Genomic DNA, 18,254 nt, shown 5'->3' with positions numbered 1-18,254 from the left:
GTTCTTTCTTGTGCTAACCGACGCCAGTTGGAAACACCAAGTGAAGCCAAGTCCTTCTCCACCTGATCTTTCCAACGCAGAGGAGGCGCTCCTCTTCCTCTGCTACCACCAGCTGGTACCGCATCGAATACTTTCAGAGCTAACGAATTTGTATTAATTCGGCCGACACGGCCTAGCCTGCGGAGCTGCTGGATCTTTATTCACTGCACTATGAATTGTCTATGCCGTCGTAAAGCTTAAACAGTTCATCGTTCCATTGCCTGCAATACTCGTCGTAGCCAACATTAAAGGTTCAAAAATCTTCCGCATAATCTTTCTCTCAAACACTCCGAGGGACGCCGTATTGGATGTTGCCATCCAAGCTTCTGCGCCATAGGATAAGGCGGGTATGATGAGAGTCTTATAAAGTGTTAGTTTTGTTAATCGAGTGAGGGCTTTACTGCTCAGCTGTCTACTTAGTCCAAAGTAGCACTTGTTGACAAGAGAGATGCTCCGTTGGATTTGAAGGCTGGCATTGTTACCGGTTTTAATGCTAGGTTTTAAAAATTAATACCTATATTTCAGACTGCTGGTCTCACCAGTTTTTAAAATGCCGGCCTACCTTCTGATGTCTTTCGTGTCTTTCGATGACTTTCCACCTAAACAAAAGAAGCAGTAACAGTAAGAAATATAACAAAGAGTATAGTGGGAGTCATCCCCTTTGTTTTCCGCGAGAATCAAATAAAAATCTGGCTTATTTCTAAATGTGGCGCAATGTTTAATCAAGGCGAAAATAAGCTACTTTCGTTTATAAATTAATTTCCGTAGATCCCACAATTTGTAATTTGAACTGAGAAATTTATAACTTGCCTGCAGCCATAACTCTTGCAATATAATTAAGCTTCATATACTAAATTTAGTCAAGATTTTGCGTGTACGAGCATAACCGAAAAGGTAATATAAATATGACCGTGTGACACTTTTAAGGCAAATATTTGGCATTAGGCCAATACACCTAATTCGGGCATGAATACCTACATACTTACATATACCTACACATATGTAATTATGTCGAAATAGCAACAAAAACACTTTTGTGTAGCGACTTATCCCTTTAATTAAAACCTCGTGAGCTTTGCTGTGCCCTGATAACAACTCCGGCCGCGCGACTTGAGCCACCGCCACCACGAGTGTGCGTAGTATAGAAGGCGCAATTGCTTGCTTGTGACTTTGCCAACATAATAGAAACATTTATGCGAGTGTTTCAAATGGCTGGGGGGGCGTAAAAGATGCAAACAATCAGAGGAATGGCTGAGGTGCGCCTTAAAAGGTAAGTCAGTAAAAAATAGATAGAAACGAAGCTGCTAAACTCTAGAAAAGTTTCAATTTAATTTGAGATGTTTCTTTGCTGGTAGTGATTTTTCCAATGACTTTCCCACCACCTTTTATATCCTTTTAAAAACAGAAAGGGCAACAAAAGAGATTTTATTACCTTTACGGTATGCAGTTTTGTTATTTCTTTGTTGTGCACTTGGGAGTGTGGGGTTTAACACGAGCGAGAGAAAAGGAAAGGAAAGAACCGCATGTACTAGGGATATCAGTCCTGGAATCGTGCGATTTCGGTATTTTTAAAGTCCCGAAAATAACGTGATGTTCGGGATTTGTAATTTCTTAGGAAGCATATAAAATGGAGGCAAACAAATCCATTTTATACATTTTTTTTTTGGCCCAATTTTTTTTTACCGAAAAAGCAAGAAATGGATATTTGAACTTTTTTGTTTTTGTTTTCTTTTTAATATAAAAAGCAATACATGCATTTGTATGCCTTCTGTGGTAAAAAATTGCACTGATTTATTTTATTTTTTATTTTAGCGTAAACGAATATTTATTATTGCCGCCTACTTTTCGCTTATTCCGCTTAAATTGCACGAGATTGAAAAGTTATATGAACTTTTTTCAACCACAAAATATGTACATTTGTTTGCTTTTCAGCTTTTTTGCATCGGTCTATTTTCGACATACCTTTTTTTTATTTTACTTTATTGGTATCCCATTTTTGTAACTCTTCTCGATCAATTTCTCGATTAAAATGTAGTAGAAACTCGATTATTGCAGGTACGAAAGCCGGGCTCGGGGCAAGTTTTCGAGGTTGTCGCAAATACTGAGGTTTTTTTCCATACGAATTAAAATACAATAGTTTTTTTACTCATAGCAATCCAAGTTTATTTGTTTTTTATTATATCAATTGAATACTTTTTAAAGCGATAAGTTTCATTTGAAATTAAAAAAATTTCAATTTTGGTTTGTTCTGTAGACACTCGCTGGTTCAGTGCCACACTCTTTCTGAGTCTCTGCAGCGTCGTAACATCATTTAAGCGAGCATTGTTTCGCCTGCCCAATCCAAGCATATATTGAAAGTTGATATTGCCTCCACCGATGTAATTTTATTAGTATTTAGCATCACGTCGTTAGTTCCTTCACCGACTGCTTCGTCGTCTTCATTAGAGTATTCTGCATTAAAAGCTATGGGGTCCGAATGAGGTTCAACAATCTATTGCACGATATCAGATTGAGAAGTTTGCTGCAATGGTTCTATTTACCGAAGCGAACTTGCAATGATTTGAATATTGGATGTATCATCCATCAGCTATCTGTAATTGTAGCTACGAAAGAGGAATGATATTGCCACAATCCCAGTCAGACGCTTTTGTTTTTGAAACGATGACTGAATTGAAGTTGCAGTAAGATCATCTCAAAAACCATATTACATTTTGCAGTGCGATATTTTGCAGTGACTCATCGATAGTTTCCCCGCGATCAATAATTTGACTTAAGGGGACTTTTTGTGGTTCAATTTAGTAAGCCTTATAAAGTTTTGATCCATGGACTCTACTAAAGCCATAAAGTTTGATGGAAAGCACATTACCGATATTTGACCCTCCTAGCTCTTGAACTCGTTTTCTTTGGGATGGCATGGAGCATTATCGAAGAAGAGATCTTGCGCTCGAAGGAACTCTTTTGCCTGTTTATTTAAGCAATTTTTGTTTAAAACAGGATTATTTGTTTTGACAAAAAAACTAGCATACCTGTGGAACAAAAGTTCCGTGAAACAATTCTTCAATTGAAACTAAGGTCAACCAAGTACTTTTATTTGCTTTGAAGACAATAGGCAAATTAGTAAATAAATTTAATGAACGCGGATTTGCCGATTTTCCAATAATCATTGTTTTTGCTTTATGATTTCCGGCAGCATTTGTACAAGCAAGAAACCTTATTCTCTCCTTACTGATCTTATGCGCCAGAGCCGAGGTTTCTTTTGAGCGCACAAGAGTTTTATCGGGTAAGAGCGTCCAAAGATGCCAAGAGTCTGGCATTGTATATCTGCTCCTTTGTCAAGCGTAAATCCATAATTGTTTTGTTAAATTTGTCTCATGGATTGATGGCTCTTCTGGCCCACTCTTATTTGATAATTTCTATTTGAAAATTTTTAGCTATCGTATTCCGTGCCTCTTTTCAAATTTTGCACCCTATCGATTGCTAGCGTGGAAACCTCCTGGCGTTTCTGAATTTCGCATGTAATAACTTGGCTTTCTCTTTTACCATATCTCTTGTAATTGGTAAGTTTTTGACCTTTGCTCGGCAAGCCAATTGAACAACGCCTTTTCCATTTTTGGAACTCTGAAATCTTACGAGTTTTCCTTTCACCTGAACCGGACTCACATCGCGTAACAAACTTCTTTATGGACTATAAATATTTTTATTACGAGTTATTGTGAAAACTTTCCGCTAATGCATTCAGAATGTCAGCCTTTTCTTTATTCAAAGCTGCGTAAATTTTCTCTTTGCCATTATGAGACCACATCATTCAAAAGTTAACGCAAAACTGTCCGCAGGTGAAAATAATGGTACTTCCCCTAAATTCATTCAGCTGATTCGATTCAAGAATGACATCGATGGTACTTGCCCGAGCTTTATTCTCAAAAATACCTCATAAAATGAGCAAACGAGAGAGACAAAATAAAAAATGTTGCAGGTATCCAGGTAAAAATTTTCTTTTGTCACAAGTCCCGAGTACGCAATGAAAACAAACTTGGTTTGGCAAGTATCGAGTTTCTACTACAGTCAGTTTTACGTCGTAATGACGTAACTCTCAGTTGTTGTGTTTCAACGATATAAAAAATTAATCGAGTTGCTCGACAGATAATGTACATACATATGTCTCCTTCAATCCAACAATCAATTTTGGAGCTCTCTGTATAGACTGTACTGTCGAAGCTATTAAGTGAGAATCCCTTACATCATTGTTTTTATCTTCTTTAGTATCTTCAAGTTTGTGTTTATAATTGGAAATTTCATTTTGGTTTGTGCAAAATCTTAACAATTCTTTTTGATTCTCATATTTGTCATTCGAAAGCAACACACGGAAGGCATACATAGATACACATAGGAGAAAGTAGGCTTAAAGCGAAATCTAGCTGCAGTTGTGACCGCGCATTAAGTGATAATGTGACCGCAGAGCTCTTAGTGATAGCTACTAATTAAAATTCCTGTTAGTATATAAGAGTGCATTTCTTGTTTCATTCCATCAGTTTCGTATTGAAGCAAACGTGGTGCACATAGAACCCGAACTTCAAATTCAGTCTTTCAATCCAGATCTGCCACAGGAACTACTTAATCATCGTAATGGCCAACAAAAAGAATCTGCTGTTGCTCTTCGATCGTCCTAACGAGCCAATTTTCGTGCAGAAGGGAAAAGACGCAGTGTTCGATCTGCCTGAAAAATTTCTCACTGATCGATATCGTTCCATTGGTGAGTTACTGCAAAATCGGTTTGGTGAAGAAGCGGAGCGACGCATTCCTGTGAAGGAGATATCCATTCCAGATTTACGTATCCCCCTATCACTAGCGCGAGATGCACAATTTTCTCTTTTCATTCCGGCTCATCGTCGTATTGCTGGTCGCCTGATTGATATTTTCATGGGTGTGCGTTCCATTGGCGATCTTCAGAGTGTTGCCGTTTATGCCCGCGATCGTTTGAATCCGTATTTGTTCAATTATGCACTGTCGGTGGCGCTGCTACATCGTAAGGACACCAAAGGACTGAACATTCCATCCATTGTACAGAGCTTCCCCTACAAGTTTATGGACTCCCGCGTTCTTCGCCAGATTCGAGAAGAAGTCTTCATTGTTCCTGAGGGATCACGTATGCCAATTATTATTCCAAGCGATTACACTGCTTCCGACTTAGATCCCGAACATCGGCTTTGGTATTTCCGTGAAGATATTGGTGTTAACCTCCATCATTGGCATTGGCATTTGGTGTATCCCTTTGAAGCCGGCGATCGTGCCATTGTGAACAAGGATCGTCGTGGTGAACTCTTCTACTACATGCATCAGCAAGTAATGGCTCGATATAATATGGAACGTTTCAGCAATAATTTGGCACGGGTTGCGCGTTTCAACAACTTGCGCGATCCCATAAAGGAAGGATACTTCCCCAAAATGGACTCATTGGTGGCTAGTCGCGCTTGGCCATCACGTTTTAAAGATACAAAATTGTCAGACATAAACCGACCAGTGGATCAAATTCAACTTGATGTGAGTGATTTGGAACGCTGGAACGATCGTATATTTAGTGCTATAGCGAAAGGCTTTGTCACTGATGTAAGTTTACACCACACCCATTTATCTATCTTCAAAATATACAATACAACTAATAAAATGTTTCTTAATTCAGGAAAGTGGCAATCAGGTACCACTGGACGTAGTTCATGGTATTGATATTTTGGGCAACCTGATTGAATCATCTATTCTTTCTCCAAACCAGAGTTTGTATGGTGATTTACACAATATGGGCCACGTGTTCATTTCATACTCTCACGATCCCGATCATTCTTATTTGGAGTCCTTTGGCGTAATCGGTGATAATGCCACTGCCATGCGAGACCCCGCTTTCTACAGATGGCACGCATACGTCGATGATATCTTCCAGCAACACAAAACTCGTCTCACGCCATACTCTCTATTCGAGCTCAATTACACGGATGTATCTATCACTGGTGTACAAGTATCTTCTAAAGAATGTAAAGCAAATGTTCTTCAAACTTTCTGGCAACAATCAGATGTAGACCTATCACGTGGAATGGACTTTGTGCCACGTGGAAATGTGTTTGCTCGCTTCACTCATCTTCAACATATCCCATTTACCTACACAATCAACATCAATAACGACGGTGGTGCTCAACGTTATGGTACAGTACGGATCTTCCTGGGACCGAAAAGAGATGAGACCCATAAGGAAATGCTTTTCAAAGATCAACGTTTGCTGATGGTAGAATTAGACAAATTTGTTGTCTCTCGTAAGTATTAAATTATTATTCACCTATACATGTATACAGGGGTCACTGCTAACATCAATTCAATCAACAGTAAACCCTGGCCAAAATACCATTCGACGCCGATCTTCTGAGTCCAGTGTTACCATTCCCTTCGAGCAAACCTTCCGTAATGTAGACAAAAACCGACCGGGAGAAGGTAGCCCCGAAGAATTAGAATTCAACTTTTGTGGTTGTGGATGGCCTGATCATATGCTCATCCCGAAAGGTTTGCCCGACGGTCTTTGCTGCGAATTGTTTGTTATGGTATCCGATTATGATCAGGATAGGGTAAGGAAAAGTCTCGGATTGAAAATTTTCTTTGTTTGTGTAAATAAATCTTCTACTTCTGTCATAGATCGATGAACCGTCCGGAGGTGCGTGCAAAGATGCGCCATCTTACTGTGGCCTGCGTGATCGTCGCTATCCAGACCGTCGTGCTATGGGGTATCCATTTGACCGCCTCGCTCGCTCAGGTGTTGACAACCTTGCCCAATTTCTGACTCCGAATATGAGCGTCGTAGATGTGGTAGTGCGTCACGACAAAGACACTGAAAAACAGAAATGCTAACCCATTTGCATCAACGACTGTGGACTAATGAACATATGTATGTATATACGTACAGTAATTAATTTCAAAATATTCTGCACACTTTGCTGTATATGTATGTGTGCATCTACTAACAACAAAATAAAATCTCACTTGAACACAGTTTTTATTTTCGATTAAGAAAAAGGGCTATGCGAATTTAAGGATTTTAGTTGGCATGAAAACGCTTTGTTATTTTGCACTTTTGGTATAATTCTTTTCTTTTTCTTGATTGGCACAATAAACACTTACGCGATTTTGTCGAGTTTAACAAAACGCGTCAGTCATTCCTTTCTCTTGCTAACCAGCGCCAGTTGGAAACACCAAGTGAAGTGATATTTCCAACACAGAGCAGACCTTCCTCTTCTTCTGCCACCACCAGCTGGTACTGCATCGAATATTTTCCCAGCCGCAGCGTTTATATCCATTCGGACGACAAGATTCACGCATCGAAAACGCTGGATCTTTATTCGCTTCACTATGCACTGTCTATGCGTCGTAAACCTTAAACAGCTCATTGCTCCATCGCCTACGATACTCGCCGTCAAACGTGCAAAAGTCAAAAAATCTTCCGCAGAATCTTCCTCTCGAACACTCCAAGGACGCATCCAATGAAGGCATCAGATGTTGTCATCGTCCAAGCTTCTGCGCCATACGTTAGAACGTGCATGAAGACGATTTAATAGCAAAATGAGAGGATTGGGGTTCCCTTGAGAATCTGTGGTCTACTCCTGGAAAGACCTGGAAAGACCTCGCATCAACTCAGCGAGCGCTGAACTAGCGCCCAAACGTGCAAAGTCGCGAAATCCTTCTGGGCACGGGTAGATCAGGGACGTTCGATCGAACTTCCAAGGTTAACAAATCCGCAGCTCTCGACTTTGGTAGGTATCCTTACCGGACGTTATCTGTTAGGTGCCCATGCGGTGAGACTTCAGATCGCTTCAAGACCTTTCTGCAGAAGCTGTCTGGAAGATGAGGTGGAATAATATACAGGGTGGGCCATGTAAAGTTTGATTTTTTAATCGGCTATAAGAAAAAAAATAATCAATATTTTTTCAAACTATTTTTTTTATTTTGAAGATTGAACATTGTCATTTATGAATGAAAAATAATATCGTTCAAACAACTGTCACGACTGGCTTTACAGTAGGTACTTCGATTAACCCAATTTATAAGCACATTTTCGATTGTTTGGGCTCCAATTTCATGAATGGCAACTTCGATTCGTGTTTTAAAGCATCAATCGTCTATGGATGGTTCACATAGCATTTGTCCTTAACGGCTCCCTACAAAAAATAGCCCAACGGGCTTAAATCACAGCTCCGAGGCGGCCAATTGATATCGGAATTTCGGCTGATTATTCGGTTTTCAAAACCGGTAGCCAAAAGTTCGAGTGTAACTTTGGCAGTGTGACAAGTTGCACCGTCCTGTTGAAACCAAATTTCGTCCATGTCATCCTCTTCAATTTCTGGAAACAACTCGTTGAGCATGTCACGGTAACGCTCGCCATTTACTGTAACCGCGGAAGAAGAAGAAGACTCACCACTTTGGAAATAGGTTTTCAATATTTCCCAATTTTGTTCAAGCGTATAGCGTCCCATTTCGTAAATGTCAAACCTTCAAGTAAATTATGATATTATGTTACCATTCTCAAAAAAATAGGTGGTTCAAAAAGCAAACGCTATATGGCCCACCCTGTATACACCTTCTTCTCAACTGGCTTGTTCTCGTCGGACAAAGATATAGACCTCTGGGCTCTCACGTTTTTGCTACACCCGCGAATATTGCGGGTTCCAATACGGAACAGCTGGTGAAATTCTTTAGTAGCTTGAAACGATAAATACGAACGTAACTAGCCACTGTTGGTCGTCATCCTCTAATCTAAAGCCCCTTCTTCCTATTTCCACGAATTTTGAGTATTTGCCCAAGTGGACCCCCACAAGGCCAGCCACTTATACTATATATCCTATCTCATGTGGGTACCTCGCAGTCGTAGCACATCATTTTCAAAATGGCATCAGGCAAATGGGATCGGTGTATTCGCGCATGCAAATGGCGCGATAAAATGAAAATTGAGTTGTCAAACTACGGAATGACAGCTGATGTTAAAGCGAAGAGAGAGGCATTTTGGTTTCCCGTACTGGCGCCACGCTTTGTGCTTCTTATTCGCATTGTCAAACTGAAAGAAGTAAACGCCAAAAGCAGCGAATGTTGCCGAAAACAATTTTGCCCGTGTGACCGCAAATTAAACATCAAAAGAGAATTTCCCGTATCTCCCTTCCAGATGTCTCTGTGTGTAAATCGGGACTGTGACAGATATATTTTAACAATGAAATGTGCTGTCTCTTTGGGTCATAAAAACAAGTTCTGGGAAATTTTTTAAAATCGGATAACGGAACCAACAACATGCGCAAAGTAGAGCTAAGTTTTCGATCAAGTGTTCATCTGGTTATAAAAGAAGCTGAGTTTATATGGCACAAAGTCAGAATTCCCAAGAATGATAGAGAAAAAGATTGCGCCTTCCGAATTCGCCGTGTTGTTAGAGTCCATCAACAAAAAACAAAAGGAAGAATTACTTGTTTGTGAAGAAGAAGAGTAGGCGAAAGCAATGGAAACAACCAAACACAGGAAATTATATGCATTATATGCATACGCACATACTAGCCACGGCGTCTTCCGCATAAAAGCGCATATTCATTTGGGCTTTCACAATTTAACACGCGACACTTCGTTTGCATTAGTTTGATCAGTTTTAATCTCAAAAATCACAATATTACTAAGTCATTCACTGAATTTTCAGAAACATGCAATTTCTCCTACTTTTGTTTGTTTTGTATTGCAAAGGGAGCTGACGTCAGAGTAAAGTAAATGTTATTTAATGGCGCCACCTTCAGTGCTCAATAAAAGTAGAGCCCTTGTATGACGACGATTATCTCAGCATGAAAAACTTGATAAGAATTTTTTAGAAAAAATCGACGATTTATTCAACATTTCGCATGCTGCCGCTTTGGATTTGATAGAAATCCAGGAAGATAAGCAGCTCCTTTTAATTTATCTGAAGCCGAAGCTGACGTCGAAATCAGATAGTGCATTTTACTGGTAAATTTGCGCAAAAATGCAGCGAAACTCTATTCGGTCCTCGCCTCCACACCGCATTGCAGCTGAACCATTGCCACCTGTGGATATTTCGGATGCTGTTGTTACTCATTTAGATGTTCCAGAAAAACAACAGTCGCTATCTGTCGCGCTCGCTGGTGTTACACAAAAACAATACAATGGCAAAGAGTTGGAGTCTACTATATACTTAGTCCTGTTTTGAACGAATTGGCTGCGCGTGTGTTGGTGTGATTTTCCTTCTGCAGTATTTACACGACGATAAACAGATGTTACTTGGAAAGGTTGATAACCTGCAAGCGGAGCTTCTCTCTATGCAGAGTAAACTGTATTCCTGCAGTAAACCCTGCAGCTGTAAATTCGCCTATTCATGCTGAGGCTGATGCTGCTGGTATCTCGCACGCTAATACACGTACTGATTGCTCTGCTACTCTCACGTCGCCTACTTCTGTCGCTGATGAGGCCGCTGCATCTATCGTTCGCTAGCCTCTGCTATTCCGCATAGCTCTAATGAATAGATTTAAAAACAAGTACGATAAAATGTTGGATCTCATCTTTGTTAGTGATGGTATTAACTGTGACCTGTCTGGATGTTACTCCCCAGTCACTTCTCCGGATATGCATCATGTTCCCTTGGTTCTTAACATATATCTATGTAGTTGAAGATATAGTAACTCAAAAATACCTCTTGAGGATATTTTATTTAAAAATTGCCCTTCTCTGGTGCCTGCGCTGAAAATAATTTCCAAACTCATTGATGCTTGGAAACTCGCTTCTATTGATTCCTATAATCAAAAGCGGCAATAAGAGATACCACTCTAGGTCTAATTATAGACCTATCTCGAAGCTCACTAATGACAGTTAAGACTTCAATTTGCCCGAATATGTGTCGGGTCGCTCTACACTCACAAATCTGCTGCCTTTAGTGAGTATTGTGGCTCAGCGTTTTCTTCTGGGTGCCAAGTTCATTGCATTTACACTGACTTTACTAAAGTCCTCGACAAAGTTTCATAAATGGTGTTGATCGACGGGCTCGTTTGTATGGGTTTTCATTCTACTTTTCTGCAATGGCTTTAATCCTATTTGAGTCGAAGGCGGTGCGTTGTCACACTCGATGATGTTCAATCTGAACCCTCTAAGGAATCTTACAATCTCTTCAAGAATTTAGGAATCTTAGGGTTATGCTTCATATTAAATTTCCATTCTGCAGTCACAGTAATTCTATGTGATTTCAAAATAATTTGCTATGCTTGGTTTTTTACGGCGTAATAGCACTGAATTGATCGATCCGTACACCACAAAACTGCTTTATATTCGAGCCTAGACTTGTCGAAATTAAAAAGTGTGTATGCTTACAGGGAGAGATATTGATGAAAATGTTAACCGTTAATTGTTTGGAAAATTTGGCAACCACTTATGATATATAATTGGCACCGGAAATATGATGCCAGCACTAAACATTTTTCAAAGAAATATTTCATTCGAAGAGGGAAAACTCATTTGAATAGACTCGATGACAGTGGTTAAAAAACAAAAATAACAGTTGACTTTAACAATAAAAATATATGGTTTTCCAATAAGAGGTGTTAGTTTGATATTCAAAGAAAAATGCTACTTTTTAATGTAAATGTTCGGATGTTTATATCCTTTTCATGAAATTGTCCGTAACCGAATTGCTAAGTGGCTGCCCTATGTCCTCGATAGCCTCACAAATTTCATCTTTGAGGTCTTGAATTGACCCTGAGCTGTTGGCGTGCACCTTCTCTTTCACGTGGCCCCAAAGAAAAAAGTCACAAGGTGTTAAATCACAAGATCTCGGTGGCCAATTATGATCACCTCTTCGAGAGATAACACGGACCGGAAACTTTTCCCGTAAAAGATCAATAGTTCCGTTGCTTGTGTGGCACGTAGCGCCGTCTTGTTGAAAATAAACGTTGTCCAGTTCAATACCATCCAATTCCGCCCATAAAAAATCGTTAATCATCTCTCGATAGCGATAGATAACACATGTTATAGGAAAACCTTTTACATCAATAAGAATATCTCGGATTTTATTTCCAAATAACAAAAATTTTCACAATCGAACGAATGCTAATTTAGCTAAATAACAACATTGAATTTTGAGCATTTATTTGAAAAAAAGTTAGTACAACGCAATAACAATAACATCATAACATAAAGTAGAGCTAAACACAATTTTCCGAAATGAATTCCACGTACCAGAAAACCCTTTATTAGAATTTTATTAAAATATTATTTAAAACCTCGATGACAGTGATGCAAAACCGGAAAATTTTTGAAACATTTCATTACTACGCTGAACTTTAAAGCATTTAAGCCACGTCTTTCCGTTTCGAGTACGTTTTAATGACAAAATGAACTCCTCCAGGGGGAGTCTGGTTTTTTACCTTGACACAAAAATTTCTCCATACAAATAAGACGTCCGTAAAATGCATAGGTCAGATGCTTGGGCATGCAAGACCATTTTCTCTGAGACAGCAGCAGAAAACATTTGCTAGCAAATGACCTTTAGTATGCTCAAGTTTGTATTGGCAATTAACAAATCATTTTGATTCTCATATTTATCATTTGAAATTTGCACTCGGAAGGCATACACACATACATACTATACATGCATACATATGTATGTGGGAAAGAAGTCTGAGAGCGAAATCTAGCTGCAGTTGTGACCGCACATTATGTGATAATGCGACCGCAGAGGTCTTAGTGGTAGCTACTAATTAAATTTTCTGTTAGTATATAAGAGTGCATTTCTTGTTTCAGTTCATCAGTTTCGTGTTGAAGCAAACGTGGTGTACATAGAACCCGAACTTCAAATTCAGTCTTTTAATCCATATCTGCCACAGAAACTACTTAATCATCGTAATGGCCAACAAAAAGAATTTGCTGTTGCTCTTCGATCGTCCTAACGAGCCCATTTTCGTGCAGAAGGGAAAAGACGCAGTGTTCGATCTGCCTGAAAAATTTCTCACTGATCAATATCGTTCCATTGGTGAGTTACTGCCAAATCGGTTTGGTGAACAAGCGGAGCGACGCATTCCTGTGAAGGATATACCCATTCCAGATCTGCGTGTACCCATGTCACTACCCCGAGATGTACAATTTTCTCTTTTCATTCCGGCTCATCGTCGTATTGCTGGTCGCCTGATTGATATTTTCATGGGTGTGCGTTCCATTGGCGATCTTCAGAGTGTTGCCGTTTATGCCCGCGATCGTTTGAATCCGTATTTGTTCAATTATGCACTGTCGGTGGCGCTGCTACATCGTAAGGACACCAAAGGACTGAACATTCCGCCCCTTGTACAGAGCTTCCCCGACAAGTTTGTGGACTCCCGTATTTTCCGTCAGATTCGGGAGGAAGTTGCCGTGGTTCCTGAGGGATCACGTATGTCAATTACTATTCCAAGCGATTACACTGCTTCCGACTTAGATCCCGAACATCGGCTTTGGTATTTCCGTGAAGATCTTGGCATCAATCTACATCATTGGCATTGGCATTTGGTGTATCCCTTTGAAGCCGGCGATCGTGCCATTGTGAACAAGGATCGTCGTGGTGAACTATTCTACTACATGCATGAACAAATATTGGCTCGGTATAACTTGGAACGCTTCAGCAATAATCTGGCTCGAGTTTTGCGTTTCAACAACTTACGCGATCCCATAAAGGAAGGGTACTTCCCCAAATTGGACTCATTGGTGGCTAGTCGCGCTTGGCCACCACGATTTAAAGATACAAAATTGTCAGACCTAAACCGACCATTGGATCAAATTCAAATGGATGTAACTGACTTGGAGCGCTGGAGCGATCGTATATTTAGTGCTATAGCGAAAGGCTTTGTCACTGATGTAAGTTTACACCACACCACTTATCCATGTCCAAAATATACAAGTGCAACTAATAAAATGTTTCTTAATTCAGGAAAGTGGCAATCAGGTCCCACTGGATGAAGTTCGTGGTATTGATATTTTGGGCAACCTGATTGAATCATCTATTCTTTCTGCAAACCGGGCCACGTATGGTGATTTACACAATATGGGCCACGTGTTCATTTCATATTCTCACGATCCCGATCATTCTTATTTGGAGTCATTTGGTGTAATGGGTGATACCACCACTGCCATGCGAGATCCCGTTTTCTACAGATGGCACGGATACATCGATGATATCTTCCAAGAACACAAAACTCGTCTCACACCATACTCTCTATCTGAGCTCAGTTACCCGGAAATATCTATCACTGGTGTACAAGTAGATACCGAAGGATCTCAGCCAAATGTTCTTCAAACTTTCTGGCAACAATCAGATATTGACCTATCAGGTGGATTGGACTTTGTGCAACGTGGCGATGTGTTTGTTCGCTTCACTCATCTCCAACATACTCCATTCACCTACACAATCAACGTCAACAACGATGGTGGTGCTCAACGTTATGGTACAGTACGAATCTTCCTGGGACCGAAAAGAGATGAGACCCATAAGGAAATGCTTTTCAAAGATCAACGTTTGCTGATGGTAGAATTAGACAAATTTATTGTGTCACGTAAGTATTGAGGTATCGCACGCTCCTACCTACTCGCTTATACCACCATCATTGCAATTAACAGTAAACCCTGGCGAAAATACCATTCGACGCCGATCCTCTGAGTCTAGTGTTACCATTCCCTTCGAGCAAACCTTCCGCAATGTAGAGAAAAACGGACCAGGAGAAGGTAGCTCTGAAGAATTAGAATTCAACTTCTGTGGTTGTGGATGGCCTGATCATATGCTCATCCCGAAAGGTTCACCTGGAGGTCTTCCCTGCGAATTGTTTGTAATGGTATCCGATTATGATAAGGATAGGGTAAGGAAAAGTCTCTGATTGAAAATCTTATTTCTTTATGTAAATCAAACTTCTACTTCTGTCATAGATCGAGGTATTGATCGAAGGTACGTGCAAAGATGCGCCATCTTACTGTGGCTTGCGTGATCGTCGCTATCCAGACCGTCGTGCTATGGGGTATCCATTTGACCGCCTCGCTCGCTCAGGCGTTGAAAACCTTGCCCAATTCCTGACTCCGAATATGAACGTCGTAGATGTGGTAGTGCGTCACGACAAAAGCACTGAAAAACAGAAATGCTAACCCATTTGCTTCAAGGACTGTGGACTAATGAAACATATGTATATACGTATGTATCAAGCATATGTATGTATATACGTACAATAATTAATTTCAAAATATTCTGCACACTTTCTTGTATATGTATGTGTGAATCTATAAACGAAATAAAACCTCAGTTGAATAGAAATTAGACTCTGAATTCGGACCTCTACTGTCAACAAGTAGGCAGGCAAGGGCCTAGTGCACTAATCTTTGCAAGCCGATTGTTGAATAAAAGTCAAATATTCGGTTCGGGTAAAAAAACGACCTTCCACATTTCACATGGCAATGATAGTTAAAAACCAAGTTGAGCTGTCCAACAAGCATTGAGGTTGAAAATCGAGCTTTATAAATCTAACACTTCAATAGCGTCCTCGCCTCCTGTAGAGAGGCTCCAATAGCTGTCTCAGTTGTCGGCCGTAACAATGCTCTCAGCTGTTGTATACCTCTAGGAGAGAAACCCTTATGTCGCTGCGCAATAGAATAAGAATCTGAGATAAGCCGAAATGGTCTTTGAGTTGATTTTTATTTCGAGTTCTGTAGAAAACCAAACGCCATATGTAATTTCAAAAAGGCGCAATCTCTGCAGTTTTGCAAAAGTATGAGATCTGTATCTGGAATAAATATGCTATGGCTCACCATTATTCTTTTGTGGCACAATGCACAGAATACAGAATGTGGTGAGTGCCGAAAACGCCTATTTTTTGTATTGACGTCGCGTCACTTGGGAAAGCGCTATCTTGTTTTCGAACATTCTTGCATTTGGAGCATTGCATCTATGCGGTGGTGATTTCTAGCAGACGCTGCTAGCCATTCTGCGTTCGACATATACATATATAATTGCCTCGTACACCTGTTTTGGGTGTTTGGCCGACCTCCTCCTCCCATTTGTGGTGTGCGTCTTGATGTTGTTCCACAAATGGAGGGACCTACAGTTTCAAGCCGACTCCGAACGACAGATATTTTTAAGAGGAGCTTTTTCATGGCAGAAATACACTCGGAGGTTTGCCATTGCCTGCCGAGGCGAAGCGTCAAAACAGTCAGAGTGATCATCAGCTTACGAGTACAATTGCAAGAATATCAAGCGGCAAATATATTTTCTGACAAATTTCTGGATATAGGCAATAGAAAAGTCGGTCGGTATCCAAGTACACCACGTGCCCAATTGCCAAAGAATCTCTACACTATCGTTAACCCAAAACATTATAGGATTGAGAGTAGTTTCCCGAGCATACTGGATAATTACTTCAACCTAAATTGCCTCGGTAAGTGTGCTCTTTTGCTATAGATGTTTAATTTTTTCCAGCTGTTTGAATTGTAATCTTTGGGGCACGTTGTTTCGCAGAACCTTCCAGAATAAATTTGCCATAAGCTGCACTGTCAAATTTCCCACATCCGGGAAGATGAGACTGATGAGTAGAAGGAATTCCCATGGGTAAATCGGCGCACTGAAGGCGGTTACTCCAAACCTATTCCAGCAATGGTGGGAGTTATCAAAGAATTTTGATATGATGTTCACGAATTTAGCGATGTTTTAAAATTATTTGCAAACCTCATTCATACATCAATAATTTTTATTGAATGTGCAAATTTCTTGTGTGCATGAAAATTTTCACGGAGGCTGCACTCGCTTAATTTTAAAACGCGAAAGATTTTACATTATTTGCATGAACTGAAGAATACTGAGTGGCATTCGTAGAATATGTTTCATTAATTTTTAACAATTTTTGCTCAGCCTTCCACAGAGCACTAACAAAAGTAAATATTTATGGTACGGATGACGTCACTTGAATCAGCTGTTTCTTGCTTACAAATGGCGGCCGCAAAGTGTCGTGATCTTTAATAATTACTTCCAACCCGTTTTTTCCTGTGGTGCTGAAAAATAATCACAATCTTTCTAAAAATAACATCTCCGATGCATGGGTCCTGCTGGTGTATTCCCTGTATTTCAAATACATCAAATATTTGTCGGATTTGCAGTGAAACGAGATAGAAGGTGACCTCCAAAGGATGCGATCTAACTTCATAGAAGGCGTAGTGGCCTACTAGCATGTAGGTTGAAACTATCAAACAAAATTCGAAAATATTTATTTTTCTAAAATTATTCTATTAAAAAATAAAGAAAATATGAATGGCTATCGTTAAATCGCAAAACATTTGGGTAAAAAACATTGGTTTTACCTTTGTACCATACTTTTTCGATGTTCCCACTCAGGAACTACTCTCTTGCAAATGCCCATAGAAGAAACTTACGATTCTTCCAAGCTTATTCCACCTGCTGGATACGTTTGTCCATGCGAATTGTTTATAGCCATGGCGAATGCTAGACGCACGGGAATGAGCGAACTTGAATTGAAATCGCACTTCTCTCTCCATCGACGGCATCAGCTTTTTAATTGAAAGTCTTGTGACACTACAAAATGTTGCTGGTTTTACATTCACCTCGAAAATCCGATCCGAGAAGTGCATTCACTTCAGTGATGCGGTAAGGCACGATGCGCGTGGCGATATTGCCAGCCACATATACCGCTCGTCTGCGTCACGTGCAGGAGACGCGCAGGAAGCAATTATGGCCGACCGCATTTCTTTACAACGTTCACGTGCAATCCGCAGCGGGTTTGGTTTTTTAATACATGGTGGCCCCAAGACCTCTTTTTGATTTTTTTCAGGCTGCATATTTATAAGTGTATACAGGGTGCCCGGTGCTAGAATAATGAAGCCAAATTAGATACGAACCACTGATGATAAAAGTTTATTTCAATAACTATTGCAAAAAAGAAAATTTTGAATTTTTTTTTTTTCAATTTATTCCTCTAAATGTGGATTGTTACGTCAGGTACACTCTGGGAATCTGGTTTCCGTACTTTGTGCCACTCGCGGCAAAAGTGATGCCGGGATACCCATAACCTCGCGAACGACATTAAAAGAAAATATTTAATGCTGAGGTTTCGCTAAATTTCCGATGCTTATAGCCATGGTAACAAGTCCATAGTGGTAAAATCGGGCGACCTGGCTGGCCAGGATTTGCCACCGAAACG

At 40.1% G+C, this 18,254-nt stretch overlaps 1 protein-coding gene across 1 annotated transcript; it reads left to right on the top strand.

Annotated features, from left to right (window-relative positions):
* The first annotated feature begins 4,580 nt into the window (after positions 1 to 4,580).
* On the top strand, positions 4,581 to 15,364 carry LOC129244086 (uncharacterized). The gene is made up of 9 exons (XM_054881702.1): positions 4,581 to 5,643; positions 5,717 to 6,338; positions 6,409 to 6,644; positions 6,712 to 6,919; positions 10,104 to 10,249; positions 12,880 to 13,923; positions 13,997 to 14,618; positions 14,683 to 14,918; positions 14,986 to 15,364. Exons 1-9 carry the CDS (start codon positions 4,663 to 4,665, stop codon positions 15,196 to 15,198), a joined length of 4,308 nt encoding a protein of 1,435 aa, XP_054737677.1. The 5' UTR covers positions 4,581 to 4,662; the 3' UTR covers positions 15,199 to 15,364.
* Positions 15,365 to 18,254: the final 2,890 nt, after the last annotated feature.

This window comes from Anastrepha obliqua, chromosome 4, assembly GCF_027943255.1.
Source record: "Anastrepha obliqua isolate idAnaObli1 chromosome 4, idAnaObli1_1.0, whole genome shotgun sequence".
Lineage (NCBI taxonomy): Eukaryota > Metazoa > Arthropoda > Insecta > Diptera > Tephritidae > Anastrepha > Anastrepha obliqua.
Note: the sequence above shows the minus strand (reverse complement) of the source record. Positions and strands in the feature narration are given on the sequence as shown.

What these genes read in the sequence shown, in the direction of transcription:
- LOC129244086 (XM_054881702.1), top strand. Translation starts at nt 4,663, where the DNA reads ATGGCCAACAAAAAGAATCTGCTGTTGCTCTTCGATCGTCCTAACGAG. An exon ending in CGAAAGGCTTTGTCACTGAT is followed by an intron (nt 13,924 to 13,996) that starts GTAAGTTTACAC and finishes TTCTTAATTCAG; the next exon opens with GAAAGTGGCAATCAGGTCCC. An exon ending in CCGATTATGATAAGGATAGG is followed by an intron (nt 14,919 to 14,985) that starts GTAAGGAAAAGT and finishes CTTCTGTCATAG; the next exon opens with ATCGAGGTATTGATCGAAGG.